General features: G+C 49.2%; 6 protein-coding genes across 6 annotated transcripts; 4 read left to right on the forward strand and 2 right to left on the reverse strand.

Moving 5' to 3' along the window:
- Window positions 1-1,087: 1,087 nt before the first annotated feature.
- RAD2 (ssDNA endodeoxyribonuclease RAD2) lies at window positions 1,088-4,567 on the reverse strand (the record flags this gene model as incomplete). The annotated part of the gene is made up of 1 exon (XM_033570739.1): window positions 1,088-4,567. The coding sequence occupies one exon, from the start codon at window positions 4,565-4,567 to the stop codon at window positions 1,088-1,090; it is 3,480 nt and encodes a 1,159-aa protein (XP_033426771.1).
- Window positions 4,568-4,960: 393 nt separating this feature from the next.
- On the forward strand, window positions 4,961-8,525 carry ATNIH1004_006104 (tRNA (34-2'-O)-methyltransferase regulator RTT10; the record flags this gene model as incomplete). The annotated part of the gene is made up of 3 exons (XM_033570740.1): window positions 4,961-4,978; window positions 5,029-7,734; window positions 7,782-8,525. 3 exons carry the CDS (start codon window positions 4,961-4,963, stop codon window positions 8,523-8,525), a joined length of 3,468 nt encoding a protein of 1,155 aa, XP_033426772.1.
- Window positions 8,526-9,075: 550 nt separating this feature from the next.
- On the forward strand, window positions 9,076-10,007 carry ATNIH1004_006105 (putative cellulose-binding GDSL lipase/acylhydrolase; the record flags this gene model as incomplete). The annotated part of the gene is made up of 4 exons (XM_033570741.1): window positions 9,076-9,094; window positions 9,252-9,411; window positions 9,699-9,735; window positions 9,807-10,007. The coding sequence occupies 4 exons, from the start codon at window positions 9,076-9,078 to the stop codon at window positions 10,005-10,007; spliced, it is 417 nt and encodes a 138-aa protein (XP_033426773.1).
- A 451-nt stretch (window positions 10,008-10,458) lies between these two features.
- ATNIH1004_006106 (glycoside hydrolase family 5 protein) lies at window positions 10,459-11,710 on the forward strand (the record flags this gene model as incomplete). The annotated part of the gene is made up of 6 exons (XM_033570742.1): window positions 10,459-10,552; window positions 10,607-10,665; window positions 10,721-10,873; window positions 10,919-10,983; window positions 11,035-11,132; window positions 11,184-11,710. The coding sequence occupies 6 exons, from the start codon at window positions 10,459-10,461 to the stop codon at window positions 11,708-11,710; spliced, it is 996 nt and encodes a 331-aa protein (XP_033426774.1).
- Window positions 11,711-12,696: 986 nt separating this feature from the next.
- On the forward strand, window positions 12,697-13,792 carry ATNIH1004_006107 (SUR7/PalI family protein; the record flags this gene model as incomplete). Its single annotated transcript, XM_033570743.1, has 3 exons — window positions 12,697-12,834; window positions 12,896-13,348; window positions 13,406-13,792. The coding sequence occupies 3 exons, from the start codon at window positions 12,697-12,699 to the stop codon at window positions 13,790-13,792; spliced, it is 978 nt and encodes a 325-aa protein (XP_033426775.1).
- Window positions 13,793-14,284: 492 nt separating this feature from the next.
- Window positions 14,285-17,895, reverse strand: ATNIH1004_006108 (uncharacterized protein; the record flags this gene model as incomplete). The annotated part of the gene is made up of 2 exons (XM_033570744.1): window positions 14,285-17,686; window positions 17,758-17,895. 2 exons carry the CDS (start codon window positions 17,893-17,895, stop codon window positions 14,285-14,287), a joined length of 3,540 nt encoding a protein of 1,179 aa, XP_033426776.1.
- Between the last annotated feature and the right edge of the window lie 561 nt (window positions 17,896-18,456).

The raw sequence follows: 18,456 nt of genomic DNA on the forward strand, positions 1-18,456 counted from the left end.
AGGGGGTGCGGTGAGAATGATGAAAGAATCAAAAGAAGATTCGGGACTCGTTGGAAATCAGACGAGGCGGTATCTTTCAAAGTTCCCTTTTGCGCGCGAGTGACGTGTGCCAGAGGAAGCGACGGGATGCGACGGAAGAGGGAGACGCACGAGGCGGGGGAGAGGAAGAGAGATGAAGAGGGAACTGCAACCGAGAGGAATTGACTGACGAAAAGAAAGAAAGAATCGAATCGAATCCACGGGAGAAGGTGATGTCACTTTCTTGCTCTTATCGAGCGCCCCCGTTTTCTTTGTCGCTCGCTATAGAGAGAGTCTCGTCTTGTTGCATTGGAAACGAAACACCGTTGGTGACGTCGAGACTCGCTGGGACTCGCGCTAGACCCGATTCGCACGTCACGCTGGAGGGATGAGTAATAATGACGACAAACCTGATCGCCCAGGCGACAACTGGGGACGCAGATTGGCTGGGAGCTACTCAATCTCTAAAGGGGCTTTGATACTGCTCCACTGCTTCTGGCCTTTTTTTTTTTGAATTTTTTTTGAATTTTTGGTGGATTCGGCGACGTCATCCTTGCTGCAAAGGCTCCCTCTAGTCGGTGATATCATCGATGGTTCTCCTACCTCTTCGAACTTTCCCGGACGATTGGTTCAAACATGTCGGATGGTCGTGACGAATGCTGGTTTTCTTTTCTTGGTCGCACAAAAACAATTCCAGAAAATTTTGAATCAAGGTTCAGTTTCAGTGTGCGCAGCCATCCTCGCATATCACCAACCTCGGCCACATGACCTTCAGATAGAGCTCTACACAGTATAACAAGCTGATAGAAGATCCAATTTCGCTAAAATCACGACGATCATATTGAAAATCCATTAAGACTCGGATGATCGAGCCTCCGCATTCGATCGTCAGATCTGATCAGTCGTGCACTTTTAATCTGGGCTGTTAAACATCGGTGACGAATAGTGGAGATTACTGTGGTAGCAACAAACCATAAGATCCCCAATCCATGGAATGTCAGAGTCTTGGCTACAGAAGGAGAATAAACGAGAAAATAATAGCTGTTACACCAAAAAATGTATCTACAGACTAATCCTTCCTGCCTCGTTGGGTCTTCCGCTTCTTACTGGTCGTATCGTTTCCACGAGGACACTGCACCGCCTCGTCTTCTAAGGTCCTCCGTTTGGTGCCTCTTGGTCGTCCTCGGTGGCTGGAGCTCCCAGGGGAATCGCCACCATTTACCTCTGCCTCCTCGCCTATTGGGGCGCCGGGATGCTGGTTCGCTCCGGCTTCACGTCGAAGCCGACTGAACGCCTTCTCCATCCGACTCTGCCCGCCTGAGCGAACACGCGGCGCAAACGCTCCCGCTCCTTGCGGGCCATGGAAAAAGTTCGTGATATTAGACTGCGTGCCTTCTTGCTCCCTACGGTTCATGTCCCGGATGACAGGGACCAGGACCTCGTCGGTCCGCTCCTGACTCCATCCAATCGTAGTCATCAGGAAGTTTCGCAGGCCATGTAGATCCGGCACCCCCCATTGAAATGGAGACGGATCCGAGTCGACCTCCGGTTCAAAGTAAGCCACATCTACTCGCGCGTCGGGGAAAGCCGGCGGCAGGAAAATTTTTGTAGCCTGCTTCTTGAACTTCTTATGGAAGGCAGCATGCTCGTCGTCGCCCTTGTTGGTTCCCATCTGGACCTGAGTCCACCAGTCACGAAACTCTTCCAAGCTGGCGAACTCCGTGATGATTTCCAAAGCCGTGACGGGCCCAATCCCGGGGATACCTTCTGTATAATCGCTGCCAAGTAGATGGGAGAAACTAATCAGTTTCTTCCGGTGGAGAGCGTACTCTTTCTCCAGATCCGACGCGAGGAAGCACTCGACAAACTTGCTTTGATTGAACATGTTCTTGTAGATTCGCGTGCCACCAAACAAGAAAATATCGCTATCATCGGTAATAATACCATCGACAAGACCTAGCGAGACCAGCTCCGCACATTGCGCTTCGGCTTCCATGGGCGCCGTGCAATATGGTAGACCAAACAGAGCCAGTAATTGCTGGCATTCTGTAATCATGATCTGTGTCACCTCATCTGCATCTCTGCGGTCCTTCTTTTGTTGTGCGCGCAATTGTTTGAGCTCTTGTTCGTAGTTGAAAGTGCTTTCAGCATGCGGTGCAGAGTTCAATGTGGCCGCAAATCGGACATGTTCTTCGCCTTCAGCCGCAAGCTGGCGCATCAAATCCTCATCTTCCGGGTCCGAGAACCCATCCTCTTCATCGGCGAAGTTTTCGGCTAGGCTTATTTCAGCGGTATATTCTGGTTTCAACTCGGTGGCAATGCTCTTAGGAATATGTTCTTCTGGTTGAATTGCAACATTCTCAAACTCGGGTGAAGGTGAGGGCTCAGTGCGCAATGTAGCTTCTGCTACTTCCGGCTGAATTGCTACATCCTTTAGCTGGGGTGGTGGGGATTCAATCTGCACCGGCACGTGTTCGCTAGAACCAACCCTTCCATCAGTAGCATATTTTTCACGGCTCTGCTTGTCTGAAGATAAATCCAGCTTGGGAACTGATATAGGAATATTATTTTCCTGCGCTTGTGGCAGAGCATTGGTACCTGCCAGGATTTCTGCACTATCTAAAGTAGCCTGAGCAGCGGCGTTGCTCTTGTCTTCCGCATCCGACTCCAGATCAATAACCTCATTGGATTTCGGTAGCTTGTCAACATCGATAACCTTGGGGGATTGATGATTTTTCAGAAAGACGTGGTGTGGGGTCATAACTGCACCCCGATAGCTTTGCAACGATCCATTATTGGCATTGCCGGCGTTATCGGCAATAAATTCAGCATTTGAATTGTCTCCCGAGAACCATGGTGGTAGCGTAATGCTCTCTTTCTGTTTTGTATCAGCGTCTTTTTCAAAACCACCGGCATGCTCATCAACTTCCTTATCCCGCGGCTTGTCTATCTGAGACGGCTTGTTAAGTTTCATGGACTCGAAAGGCAGTGGCCCGTCGAAGGGATTGTCGATAACGGGGCGCGCAGCGGTCTTGGTTGGCTCTTTCTTGGTCCTCTTTGATTGTGCTAACGCAGCTCCAAAATCAAGTCCATCATCGTCACTTGCAGGCTCAAAGTTGAAAGCCGACTCTTGGGTTGACAGAGGGGCAGTGTTTCTATTGATCGGTATGTCAGGCATACCTTTGTCCTGTTGCCCCAACGCTTCACTCTGAAGCGACATTGCTATTGCTTTCTGAAGATCTTCTTCCTCATTCTCGCCACCATCCTCAAACAGATCATGCATCGTTCGACCGCCTTGTAGATATTGATGGTCACCATCTTGAACAAATAGGGAGTCATCCTCGAAGTCTCGTGAGCTAAGGCTAGCTCTTCTCCCAAGAGCTTTCTGCATCTGCTGTCGGATTGATTCATCAAGAGCACCCTCTCGAAGAAAAGGAAGTTTAGGGAGTCGGTTGAGGCCCTCAATTGGCACGTCTTCAAAGCCTCCGTCGTCATCTGATACATCACCCCTTTCTGGTAGAATATCTTGCATTCCGTATGCATCGACGTCAATGGGCTTGCCCTCACGGCCCTCATCTTTGTTCCCCACGACTCCTAGCGCCCAACCGCCTTCAATGGCGCTGTCCTGGACCAGAACGTACTCTTTACCCCTCTCTCCAGCAATTCTTTGCCCTGAGTTGTAGAACGCCTCTTCCCCATTCATGCCATTAATATTCATCAGACGTTGAGTGAGGTCATTCCGCTCCTTGACTCGCTCGATTTGAAATTTGGAGAAAGCCATACGATCTGGAAACATGACATCCAACTGCTCTTTCGAGTATCCCATTCGTAGACGACTCCGAAGTCTAGCCGCGTTTAAGATATTGTACCGGTCGGTAGCCGGCAAACTGATAAAAAAAGGGCTGTCAAAATCGATTTTAGAGAAGTCGTAAAGATTGATATCTTCCCCCCGGTGGAACTGCCTTGCATACTCCTCTAGTTCCTCCCGAGACATGATACGGGGATCATTGGGGGCACCCATCTCTTCAAGCGACACATGCAAATCCGGAAGATGATACGCATCTTTCTTTCTGAATGAACGGCTGTTTTGCTTCTCCTTATCTGTCATGAATGCCTCGTCCGCATATACTGGTTTATCCGACACCTCCTCCTCTTGCCTGCCCGTGTTGTGCTTGCGCCTGGCCGCCTCTTCCTCGGCAGTCCTTTGCATGTGCACAGCAAGTAACTTTCCAGCCGTGCGGACGGCATCTTCTCTGCGACCTTCTCGTCTCTTCTTCCTATTGGCTATTGTTTGTCGCTTTAATGTTGGAGCACCGCCATCAAATACGAACACTGGCTTGATTCCAAAGTAAAGCAGTTTGCAGATCCGACGGAAGAAGCCCACGATATGAGAATTACGGAGTGCGTTTCCTTCTTTATCACGCACCGCCTTCAAAAACTGATATATCCAAATCGATGCATCAACTGCCAACCGCTTCTTGTTGAGAGTTTCCAGCTTGACGGGCCGTGCACAAGGCTGGACAACGGTCCATAGCCCGTGAACACCCATGCTGACTCAATCGAATACTACCTATTGCTCACACAAGGGCGGGTGAGCTGGCAATAGGATAGCTTCGACAACGCGATGGACATCAGGATGTCTGCATCGGAGACGACACAGGTATACACCGAACCAGTCGGCGTCCCTGACGACTTCGTAAGACCAAGAACACCGTCCGACGGATTCCGCGTCGCCACTTCACGAGGAGCGCGATATCACGTGATGTAATTACGCCATTAACGGTAAAGCGCGTTGTGGAGGGACAGGTGGTTACATAAGCATTCACAGACTCTAGAATTTTATGAAGCCAGTGGGATAGTGCTATGCGGGGAAGAAGCCCTTGGGTTGAATATAATATATTGCCTGAAAGCCGGCGGCCAATGTGCTTCGCTGGTTGCACCAATGCATCCCTCGCTGGAGGTTAGAGATGAATCTAATAACAGTCATGGCCATTGCTGACTTCATTTTAGCACATTGATGCTTGCCTTCCTATAGCAGCGCTGAAAGCATTTGATCTGGGAGATAATAGGCTTCTTTTTGAAGGCCAAGGTCCACATGTGCGGTTGTTTGATGAAGGCAGCGGCAGACTGCTAGCCAGTCTGCAGACTTTCAAGCGAAGCAACATCCATGGATTCATTGTTCTCAATCAAGAGCAGCAAGATACAGCGAAAGCATGTGCTCAGCTTCTAGCCTGGGGAGGCGAATCATTGAGACTCCTTAGCTTGTGTATTACTAACAAGCCCTCTGGTGAAGTGGAGGCGTCTTTACGGACCACATGTGCTGAGTATTTGGCACCAGATTGGATATTGGCCGGATGTACGCCTGACATCAAAAAGGAACCAATGGAAGCCTACATGGTAACAGCCCATAATGCGATTCTTCGCATGTCTGTTGTAGACGGGACCTCCTTAGGATACGCGAAGAGTATTCGATTGCAACACCTCGTGGCGGGAGTTAAAACCCTTCTCTACTCGGCTGATACCATTTCGTGCTCGTCCTCTCACATCCTGATTGCTTCCGGGACCATCTTTGGCGAAGTTATTGTCTGGTCTTGCTATTTAAACGAAGAGGACAGTCTTTTCAATGCAGTGGCCTCAATTCATCACTTTTTTACCGGTCACGAAGGGTCTATTTTCGGAGTCCGGATATCCCATATGGTCTCTTTACCTGGCAACTCTACTGGACGACTGCTGGCTAGCTGTAGTGATGATAGAACCATCAGAATCTGGAACATATCTGATTGTGAGAAGTCATCACGCCATGATCCTTCTGCCTATTCCACGGACGGCTTCGAACTTCGAACCACAGGTTTTGGTGATAGCACTCTCGGCTCCGAGTCCTGCATCGCGAGTGCTTTTGGCCACCAGGCGCGGATATGGAATGTGTTTTTTCTCACGACAACGATTGGTGACAAAGGTAGACTGAATCTTGTTTCGCGTGGTGAAGATGCCACTTGTCTCGTGTGGGATCTCAGCTGGGATCCTTCGTCGCCAGAATCGGACTTCAAGCTGAGTGAGATTTCTAACCTGCATCAACACTCCGGGAAGCACATATGGGCTTCTGATATGCGTAGCATAGGTGCCGAGACGACAGTGTATACTGGGGGCTCTGATGGTGCGTTAAAGTGTTTCAAGTTAGGGATAGACGAGACAGGGGCCGTGGTGGTGTCTAACAGAAACCGCCGCATTAACTTTTCTGTCAACTCTCCTGGCTCTGAACCAAAGCTTGAGAACACCATGAAAAAAATCGGTTTTGTCACTCCAGATTGTTTCATCGCAACCACTACCCAGGGCGAAGTCCAAATTTGCAGCATCGAATCTTCAGCCTCAGTGAAGAGTCATATCTTCAAAGAGACTGTATCGGTGGAAGAAGATCTTCGCTCATATTGTGCGATTGCTGGTCTACCACAACATGGGCTGGCACTGTTAGGGAATGCAAGAGGATCTATACGGCTGTACAATCACCACGACAAATCACTGTCCATTTTAGCGGAGACGGGCCAAATGCCACAGGGGCTTTTCGCCCTTGACTACCAACGCAGCACATGTGGGTCAGCAGGGACGCTGTTCTTCCTCACATCACATGCAAGATTCGACAAAGCAGACTTATTCATGGTCACAATATCAGAGAATGAGAAGCCACAAGTGAAGAATATAACGATGACTCTTCCCAGGCGCTTCGTTGTGGGAAGTGCCTCCTTAGTGTATTGTGGTGATAAATATCTAGCATTGGGCTCTCAACGAGGTTCACTGGCTATATACCCGATTACCCCGGCAGAGTCTCCCTTGCAGCCTCTACTGGACGAGGTCATGCATCCAGAGGGCGTCAACTCGATTGAATCATTCTCATCTCTTTACGGGGGCGCGGGAAAGTCCCTGAACTATTTCTTGACCTGCGGCCGGGATGGCTTCTACAGTCTCCATACTTTGTTGAAGGATTCACAAGAAATAGTCTCTCTCCAGACCATCCATCACTCCATTCCTCTTCCAAGATTCAATATGATGGGTGTCTATGTTGACAAAGCTTCTTGGGATCTTATGCTGTATGGTTTTTCGGGCTCGGATTTCATTCTGTGGAACGAATCCACAAACTCGGAGGCTGCTCGGATGACCTGCGGTGGATGTCATCGAATCTGGGCCTTCTATCCCAGCCATACACAGCCAGGCTCCGGTTTGCTTGTATGGATCCAGTCTCACCTTGTGGCTTTCCAGATCCAGGGCGAGGCCAGACGTACTTTACGAGCTGGAGGCCCTGGAAGAGAAATCAAAACCATGGGCGTATCGCCCTCGAATGATGAAAGAGGAACGCTCTTTGCGACTGGGTCAGAGGATACCGCGTTGCGGATCTTTACACCGATAGACCCGGAGAAAGAGAGCAGATGGGGCGCTTTCAAATGCCTGAGGGTCCTCATGCAGCACCAGACTGGGTTTCAGCATATAGACTGGTCCAGAAATGGAAAGTTCCTCTTCACAGGAGCAGCGAATGAGGAGTTTTTCGTGTGGAAGATTCGCTCAATTCCCCTATTTGGTCTCGTAACGAATCTGGTCGCGTCGAGCCCGAAGAGCCATGCAAATTCCGATCTTCGAGTGACCAGTTTCGACATGATTGAGATCGAAGGAGAGGAAAATGAGGGCGATTTCTTACTCTGTCTGTCGTACTCCAACTCCACACTCAGGGTATGTGATACACTCGACCACGCCCACTTCATAGCTAACATAGGTAGATCTTCCGTTATTCCTCGTCGGCTCATGGAGGATTTACGCTACTGGCCAAGGGCACATATACAAGCAACTGCTTAACGCAGGTACAATTTGCACTACGCGACTCGTCCTTGGTTTTGATCACAGCTTCTACGGACGGATACCTTACACTTTGGAATTTGACACCGATCATCAATACTTTCTTCTCGATCGCACCTTACGACTTGACATTACGTCTGAAGCAACCTATAGAGGCGATGACGACATCTCCGGAGGATATTTCCTGTGAAAATCGATACCAGATCCATTCCAATAGTATCAAATCATTGGAGATGGTGCACGTATCTCAAGCCGCATCGCTGATCATCGCTGGCGGCGACGACAACGCGTTGACACTGTCTCTCCTGAACACGAATTTTACCTATGCCGAAGCCAGTGATCGTGCCTGCACTGTCTCCATCCCGGACGCTCACGCAGCTTGTGTAACCACCGTCAAAGTCCTTAAAAAGCATGCATCTCCAGATGGTACGACCCAAATTACCGTGGCCTCGTCTGGAAATGACCACCAGATTAAGATCTGGCGGGTCGATGTGGACGCGAATAAGGACGGGTTTGAGGCGATTCAGGTCCGAAATGTGGTCGACAGTTATAGCTCCGTGGCGGACATATCGACCGTTGACATCATCCGAGACACAACGGGGGAGACTAAGCTGCTTGTCTGTGGTGTTGGCATGGAGATCCTGAGCCTTCGTCTGGATCAATTATGAATTCTTACGATAAGATGTACATAGTATATAGATCTAGAATAAGACGCTTACGACATCTGCAAGACTGTCTCTCTAAGATCACCGTGATCGGAAAGGAATGGAGCAAAACTCCGTCTCTCTCGCTTGATCTCATTCTTCGATTGGCCGTGATCTTCATCGGTCATGATGCTCCATTTCCGACCCCGCAATATCAGCTTCGGGAGGATTTTTCCGTCCACTGCAGACAGTAGTATCATTGCCTGAAAGTCCGTGGAAGAATCTATATATAAGTACAATATGACAGATTCTTCGCGCGGGGCTTGTTTCACCACATGTATCCATGTTGATCCCGAACATGATGAAGGTCCACATTCTGTGTGTGATGAGCAGCATCCTCGCTCTGGTCGCTGCGAGACCATGGTCACCGGCTTCAACCACGTATTTCTTTACCTTGTATGCGACTCTTTTCCCTTCCATCCCAAGAATCTAAATACTGACCCATAACAGTGGGAATTCATATACGCAAACCGACTTCAACAGTGATGGCGAGCAACCAACTCCTTCCAGCCCGATGGGAAATCCTCCTTTGGGTATGATCATCACATCTATCTTTCCTCTGCAAGCAACTTCATTCCTTATCCTTACACACTCCATAACCAGGCACTGGTACAACGGCCGGCGGCATCAACTGGGTAGGATACCTAACGACCACAGAAAACGCATCCCTGATTCTCTCTTACAACCTAGCTATCGGAGGCGCCACCATCGACAACGACCTTGTCTCATCGTCCCACGGGGATCTCGTCTCCCAAGTGGCACTCTTTGAAAAGGCGTATGCCAATAAGCCCGATCCAGCGCCTTGGACGGCTGAGAGTGCTGTTTTCGGGTTCTGGATTGGAATTAACGAGTATGACATTAGCTACTTGATCTAGTTTTGGAAGTAATGGCCTGACAGGAGTATGTATAAACTACTAGTATCGGTAGTTCATTCAACAGGGAAGACGCCAATACATTTATCCCGAAATTGATCGCTCGATTGGCATCTCTCGTGCAGAAGGTCTACGACGCTGGAGGGAGAAAATTTCTCTTCTTGAATGTACCACCGACGAGTCGGAGCCCGATGTTCCTGAATCAGGGAAATGATACTGTGCAGAGACATGCTGCGTATCTGGCTGTGTATAATAGGAATCTTAGATCTATGGTGGCGGGGTTCGAGATGAATCATACCGACGTGAGTCTCCATACCAGTGGTGTTAATATCGTCTGGGTAATTCTGAGTTTCATCTAATGCTGGTGCGGCAGGTCTCCGTCGTTTACTATGACTCGTGGGCGTTCATGACCAAAGTGTTGGATCGGCCTTTGGATTACGGATTCCCGGATGCGACGTGCATCAATCAGGACGGGAGTTCCTGTTTCTGGTGGAATGATTATCATCCGTCGTCCAAGTATCATCGGTTGCAGGCGGAGGATATGAAGTCGGTGTTGATGCGGCCGGGGTGGTAATTGAGTTGAGTAATATGAATTGTTCTATCTATTTATCTGGATTCATATGGCGTAGATTTAATTGAGTTTCAGATATATAACGGATATAATACACGGAATGATTAATCAAGTCAATCAGTTACCCAAAATGCCACGGAAACAACTGACTTCATCGGCCCCTGTTTCAATGGCCAAGACAGTCTACAGTGTACCAGTTAGAATCGATCTGGATAAATCTTTCCTCCGCTGGATATCCACTAGACACTTGGTCGAGATTCCCCGCGAATCATTCAACCGCGAGAAAGTAGATCCAATCTAATCATGGGTTCGTGTCTTCCAAATGGGGTTGATTCCGGAGAAATACATTGAGCATCGAGGCTGAGGGAATGATATAAATGGTTGGTTTTGTGAATTGGCAGTTCCGTAAATTCTAAATCGTACTCTTGTGTGGTCTCTATAGATGTTTTTCGATATGAAGTTTAGCTGCTTGATCGTTGCCGCTGCGGCAGTTTCTGCGATTATTGCTCCCCTGGACAAGAAGCAAAAGAGCGATTCAGCTTTGGAGTGTTTGTTTCACTAGTTCCTTTCTGTTGTTTGATGGCCTAACAAAGACGATGCAGGGGTTGGCACAAATGAATCTGGAGGTGAATTTGGTCAAAACAGCATCCCAGGAAAATATGTATAGCCCTAAATATCACTGCGAAGATTAATACCCCATGGCTAACGTGTTCTAGGGAACCGAGTTCATCTTCCCAGATCACTCAACCATCTCAGCCCTGATTGACAAGGGGATGAACATCTTCCGGATCCAGTTCTTGATGGAACGATTGACCCCGGATGACATGACCAGATCCTATAATGATGCCTATCTGAAGAACCTGACCTCGGTAAGTCGGTCTTGTGTGGAAGGGATTCCATTCTGATCTGCGCAGGTTGTGAAAGCCGTCACAGACGCAGGCGCCCATGCAGTTTTGGATCCTCATAACTATGGTCGATTGTGAGTTCTCTTTTCTTCTGTATTATGTATAGTAGAGATTGACATCCCTAGCAATGGAAAAATCATCACAGCGACCTCGGACTTTCAGACCTTCTGGAAAAACTTAGCTGGAAAGTTTAAAGACGATGAGCTGGTGATCTTCGATACCAGTGAGTTTCGGTCTTCACCGAGGCCTTGTCCTAACCATGCTGATGTCGTAGATAACGAATACCACGATATGGACTCAGAACTCGTACTGAATCTCAACCAAGCTGCCATCGACGGCATCCGCGCCGCGGGGGCCACGACACAGTTCATCTTCGTAGAGGGCAACTCATGGACCGGCGCGTGGACATGGGTCGATCAGAACGACAACCTGAAGAGCTTGACGGACCCACAGGACAAGATCGTCTACGAGATGCACCAGTACCTGGACTCAGACGGGTCTGGCACCTCGCCGTCTTGCGTCTCAGCCACCATCGGCCTGGAACGAGTCACTAGTGCGACGCAGTGGCTGAAGGAGAACAACAAGGTGGGCATCCTGGGCGAGTTCGCCGGCGGAGTCAACGACCAATGTCGAATGGCACTGAAGGGGATGCTGGAATATTTGGCCGACAATGCGGACGTGTGGAAGGGAGCCATGTGGTGGGCGGCGGGACCTTGGTGGGGAGACTACATCTTCAACATGGAGCCTCCAAATGGGGTGGCTTATACGGGAATGATGGATATCCTGCAGCCTTATTTGTGATCCATAGGGTAGGGTACATAGTAGTTTGGCCATAATAGTTTGGTCTTTATCTGATAAACTAGTCGATTTTTCAGATGTCGGTCATCTAACCAAAGTAGTTTAATCGGTGGAGAACTGGACATAACCTAATTAGAGGCAGTGTAAAGGATGTAGACTGTGGAATGAAGATGCCTAGAATACCCCATACGAAGTAAGGAGTAGAGAACGAAAATAGCAGAGTTTGGGGATCCATGGTCTGCGCCTCAGAGAATTGTATAACCTCCTCCCTATTGAATGACCTCATACTCGCTCTACTCTGTAGTCTTTACTCCGCATATACGATCAGGCATATCAATTTTATTCCGCAGGGACTGTCCTCTGCCTGTGCGGAATTTAGTTATTCTCTGTGAAATTTCTGAGAACTTAATTTCTGCCCCTTATGGGTCCATGGATGGGGCCAATACTTGGCGACTATTATCAGTTATCAATCTCCACATAATTTGTTGGATGACTTCGTTGTAAACTTGTAATTATCTCTGTACAGAGTAGAAGTAAAATACATGTACACATACAGAGTATCTTGATATGCATGTACAGCTTGCGCGTCCCAGCCACCTACGTGGATAGGGCTGGTTGATTCCTGCCTACTACGGCTAGCGGGGTCCCTGTAATACCGTCTCCAGGTTGCGGTGGAAACAAAACGGGTCAATTTATAGAAACACGCGTGGCGTAGACCATCCCGTGTCCCGCTGATTGGTCCGTCGGCTTAGGGAAAACACTGCGCCTCAACATATGAAGGCCTAAGGCTGTCAATGCCGGTCGCAAGACATACATACTTAAAACCTCCCATCTCGCTCATCATCTCTCTGTTTATCATCTACTATTTCTCTGTCGTCCGTCGTCTACCATCTGCCATCTATCTCTCTGTCATCGATCTCTGTGCTGAACTCCTTACGTCTAATACCAGCACGCCCAGTCTCCGTAAATACTATAGCAACGCCGACAACATGGGCAAAGGCGGTCGCATTCTATGCATTTTCACCCCATATGCTCTCACCATCGCCTCGTTGGTGTGCATCATCATGGTCGGGATAGGGTGTACGAATTCAAGCTCCGGAACCCTGAACAACCTCTACTTCTTCCGCGTATGCACATCTCCCTATCCCTTCCCTATACAGTATTACAATACTAACCGAGGAACTATAGGCCAACCTGCAAAATCTCACCACCACAGCATCCAAATCGAAGGTATCCGATGCCCTCGAAGCCGCGCATCTCAAAGTCAACGACGGTGATATCAAAACCGCCTTGGAACAGATCCAGAAGCAGTTCGACGTAGCGGACTTCTACACCGTCGGTCTGTTGGGCTACTGCGACGGCAATGTCACCAACGGTGACCACTACGAGGTCAAGGAGTGTTCGAAGCCCAAGGCCCAGTTCTATTTCAACCCGATCGAGGTCTGGCATTTGGAACAAACCGGTGCCGAGAATGCCCTCCCTAGCTCCGTTCGCAAGGGCTTGGATCTCTACAAGAACGTCTCCAAGTGGATGGTCATCGCTTACATCGTTGCCTTCGTCGCTACCATCGTTGAACTCCTCGTCGGACTCTTCGCTATCTGCAGTCGTTGGGGTAGCTGTGTGACCACTCTGGTCTCGATTGTATGTCCCCCCTCCTCTCTCTACATGTATGTTCTCATGCTAATAAAATAAAACCAGGTCGCATTCCTATTCACCACCGCCGCCTCAGTCACCGCAACAGCCATGTTCGCCACCATCACCGGCGTCTTCAACGAAAACCTGAAAGACTATGGCATCAAGGGCAGCATGGGTAAGAACATCTTCGTGGCCACCTGGTTGGCCGTCGCCTTCTCTCTGGGCGCTGCTCTCTTCTGGTTGTTCAGCTCCTGCTGCTGTTCCGGTCGCTCGCCCTACAACCACAAGAACAAGAACCCTCGTGCCATCACCGCCGAAAAGGCCCCCTACACCTACGAGCCTTTGGGTACCCCCGCCGTACCTCCCTACGGTAATACGGCTTACCCGGCTCCGGCGAATCACAATCACAATCAGCAGTCGAGTGCCTATGAGCCTTTTCGTCATGTTTAGATCATAAGAGTGAAAATTTTTGGAGAGCGAGAAGAAAAGAAGAAAACAGAAACAAAAAAAAATGGAAAATGGATAAAAAGGTACATGAATCCATGATTTCTTGCAGTCTGTCCCGCAGGAAAAGTGGATCTTAATGAATTTAATGCCCGTTGCTACGAAAACTTCAGGGGGGTTTTCCAATTTCGTCCGTTGTATTTTACTTGACTTATCGGTTTGGGCTTCGGCGGGTCTTTGCTCCCTTCATACATACCTTTGGTTATAGATAGACGTCTACACAGATACCCTCCTTATACGATTTTTTTTACGGATTTGTTCGATAGGTTCAATTAGATTGCGTACGATATCATCCATGTCTGATATGTATTACTGAGTCTAGGCAGCAATGGATATGTTATAAAAATAAATTGATGGGACATCAATTAAATGAACGTTCAGATGTCACAGCAAATATATATTTCCGAAGCGAATACTATGATAACAGACCTCTTCTATCTAATAATGAAATCGCTGAATTACCCCCCTTTCATCCACAGGAATACGAGCTCCACCACGCCGTTTACGCTCAACCAAGACATTCTGGTCGGCCCGCGCCCACTTCTTGAACGGCGTGTTGAAATCATCAGACCATGTAGGCCCGCGTTCGCGTATATGGCGAAGGGAGTCGAACCAGTTCTCGTTGACACTCTCCGCCTCGCTTTCATCGCCCGGTTCAACATCAGGTGCTGCCACCGGCTCTTCGGCGGGTGCGCCCGGTTCACGGTCCCCTAGCTCGATGCTAGCTGTTTCGTGGGTCTCATCCATTATCTCGTCGTCATAGTCAACCTCGTCGGCGCCTTGAGTCTCGTCCACTATTTCATCACGGTCAATCCCGTCGGCGGTTTGAGTCTCGTCTATTATCTCGTCATCGTCAACCTCCTCGGCCGCTAGGATCTCAGTATCTTGTCCGGGCTCGACAGCTGCAGCGTCTGCCACATGGGAAGCCTCATCTCTATCCTGGTGTGCGTCTGCGTGATTTTCGAACAGTGTGTGCCACATTGTCTTACTACCCGAAGTCGGAGTCGACATGCTGGGTGACGCCTGACCGTTGTGGGCCTCGGATTGCAACCCCTGTGTAGAAAGTCCAGTAGACTGTGCGTGAAGACTGTGGAATCTTTCTACAAGACTTCCGGTAAACGATGTATTCTCCAGGGGCTGAGGAAGAGCTGGACTCGGCACGCCCTTTGGCTGGGCTGCAGAGACATTCTGGGAAGCAGCGGCTTGAATCCCATCCGCCGTGAGACTTCGCTTCTTGTACGATGGTCTGGAGACATTGGATGCGAAATATTCCTCGTACGCTTCTGACTTTACATCCATACCCATGCCCAGGGCCTCCTCAATATGCTGAGGGTATTCCTCTAAGTGCTTGATGATAAAATCATCCCAAAGGAAAGACCGCTGTAAAAGTCCTCGTGCTCGAACGTCCCGCAACTTAGAACACACCTTCGTGAAATGTACAAAGTCCCCCCGATATGTTGGGTAATCGCTTCGAAACTTTTCGTAAATTCTCTGTGCCTTAGCATGATTGCCAGAGCAGCCAATATAGCTCTCCCGACGTGAAATCACATTGGGCGTTGATGCTCTTATAATTGGTGCATGTATATCCTCATGATTTTCCTGAAGCATCTTGTACCGTTTTGCGGGAGACTGCTCTCCTGCGTCGTAAGACATGAAGCGCTTCAACGGCGACTTCTGAGTATGTTCAATTGGCGGGTCTTGTGCGGACTTGGGAGCTTCCGATGCATCTTCTCCATTTTCGCCCGACTGCATTGAAGGGAGCACCTCATTGTGAGAAGAGAAGAGTTTCGACGATTCATTAAACTGACATACAGAAATAGAGCCCCCCAGCCCCGGTGAGTCGACGACCACCGCAGAATGTGGGGAAGGTATAGAGTTCTGAAATGGCCCATCACCGTTGCTCAGCTGTGTCCCCATGACGTCCACTTCATGAGAGCCGTCATTGCCCTGGGAAGGATACGACATCTCTTGGGTGTTTTTGGTGCCAGTATCGTTGCTGGCATAAGTATTAAGAATGCGCGACTGCGATGATGACTCGACCAGGAATGGGCTGTCGGAGCTATCCAATCCGATCTTGGTATTGCCTCTGTTCGCAGTCTGGGAGTGATTGAAGTTAGTAGTTGGCGTCTCCATGACCTGCACCTGTTCTAGTTGGAGATATCCAGCAAGGGATGGCCCTGAGCTGGTAGACTCAGGCTCTGACTGGCTGCTAAGCCGTGCTTGTGAGCTACCTCTGAGGGGACAGGGAATGGAGGTATCCATTACCGAATCTTGGCTTTCTTTGTCAGACTCCTGCTGGTCTGGGACATCATCTTCCAGTTCCATCAATTGTGCTTCAGGCGCAGATGCTTCAGTTGCCTTCTCGGCATTCTTATTAGATGCGCTATCCACTGATGCGCGTTGACCTTGAGGGTTCTCGAGTATCGATTGGATGTTAGATTGGCTTTTTCCAGCTGTCTGTGCGACTGGCTGGTTTCTCTCTGCTGGACTACTGTCTGCCGGTAGTTGTTTTCGACGACGAGCAGGGGTTTCGGGAGAATTTGACCACGAGATATCGTCACCATCTTGGTCTTCGTCCTGGTCATCTTCAGATTCCGAACTTGTCTGAGGCGCAGAGCTGCTACTGACAGGTGCAGGTTCAGGTGAGTCGACTGGTTTAGACACAGAATCGTTCAGCTCATTCTCCTTGATCGAACGGTTTCTGTTGTATGCAATGGTATTCCACTGGCTCAGAAGTGGAGCTGGAAAGTGCCCTTGGGGCTCCCTCTCCCCTGGAAGGGGCGGCACCCAGCACCGGACATGTTGCTCAAAAAAAGCAGCTTGATTCTTTGGTACTCTAATATCTCTTTTGCAGATCCTCGTCATGCCATACCAAGGGTCGCTGTGGCCAGAGCTCTGATGAAGTGGCTGTCTTGTTGTAGATGCTTTTTGTGGTGAAAAATGTGCAGTTGCCTCTGATATGGGTGCTCTATTTACATTTGCAGAGGGCCCCACAGAGTGCTCTCGCTGCTCATTTGTTTCAGTAACATCAGAGGCTCGTGCACTATCGTCTTCGTGTCGCGGATTTGTATTATTGGTGTTATGGTCGAGGCTTGCGGAATCAGGCACTGTGACATGCGCAGACTCGTGTGCATCGTCAACCTCTGTACGTCCGTTATTACCATTCACAACAGGCTCGCTTTCACTACGTTGAGCCTGCTCCGCCACCTCAGTTTCGCTTGAAACTGCGCCTCCAGCTGGTCTCGCAGTAGTCTCATTCCCAGTTGGTGACTCATTACTGTCTGTCACTTTAGATTGAGGACCTAAGAGCCCCAGTAGCTTGTTGGAGGATGTAGAACCAAGTACCGGTGTATGGTTCAAGGCTGAAATCCTAGGAGGGTGACTGACAAGCGGCTGATTTTGAGACGATATAAAGGCTTCCGAATCATCATGCGGTTGCGTTTGGAGGGGAGGCTCAAGGAAGCGAAAGGATCCTGACATAGTACCCTGGAGCGTCTCAGCCCGGGATTTGGCCTCGCTAAAAACCGTCCGCATCATTTTAGATAATGATGGGTTCTTCCTGATACCCCTGCCCTGCGGTGGTCCTTTTATCTGGCCCCTGTCCCATGCAATACAGAAGTGCAAGACGTAAAGATGGAGTTTGGGCTGGGACATGGAATACTCCAGAACAACCTCAAAATCCAATAACTGGAGGACGCATCCTCTAATGTCATCATTCTTGAACGAGCGGTCGGGAAATTCGGTCCGGTAGCGTTGTAAGGATTCTCTCGCCATGATCGCATCAATTTGGGTCTGTAGATCGGTCAGGTTGAGGCTTAATATCCCGTCACTTTCCCTCCGCTAGCAGGGTAAATTTAGGTCGTCAGCAATTCGATGGTTCTTTGATGATTAGTCGACGGAGGAGAACTCACGTTGTTGATCAAGGCGAATTGCTGGGAATTATTTGGAAACCGAAGGTTACTTCCATCGTCTTCCACTTCTGAGCTACTCCACCGCGCAGAAAAGCAATGTTCAATTAAAGATGCAATCCAGATATCTATGGATGCCATAATGCAGAGCTAGTAAATAGAATGGCAGCAGCATCATAGCCTGCGAACGATGGGCGTTGGCGAATGCTTTTCTATGGAAGTAGTGACAGGACAAGCGGATATTAAAGATTTACATCACCTTATTGATGCCCGTATTAGCTCAAGATGAAGGTGAGTCGTCGTCTGAAGCCATTAAGCGAGAGGCTCATCATATATCTGAAGAATCACTGCCGGCGCGGGTCGAACATGACGCGCCCTCACCGCCTGCCGAATCCACGCATCCCATTCATTCCTGTCACTACACGTCATCGCAGCAGGCACATAATAACACCCATGCCGTCGAAGAAAAATACCGAAAAATAGTCCTGCAGTTGGAGTACAGAACTGATCGTGTTCTATCGCTTACCCCGGCAGATGCAACGTCGATCGGCTTATGCATGGATACCTGCCTCGAAGTCTCCCACCAGTTCCTTCGTCTATCCACGAGCAATCGAAGCTCCACCGAGCAGTTGTTGGGTACTGTGCATGTCACTGCCAGTTTCCCAATAGACCGGGGTGGTTGACATCAGACTCCTTCGTGTC

The sequence above is a fragment of the Aspergillus tanneri genome (genome assembly GCF_003426965.1).
Source record: "Aspergillus tanneri strain NIH1004 chromosome Unknown AapTan_4_pilon_pilon_pilon, whole genome shotgun sequence".
In the NCBI taxonomy this organism is placed as follows: Eukaryota; Fungi; Ascomycota; class Eurotiomycetes; order Eurotiales; family Aspergillaceae; genus Aspergillus; species Aspergillus tanneri.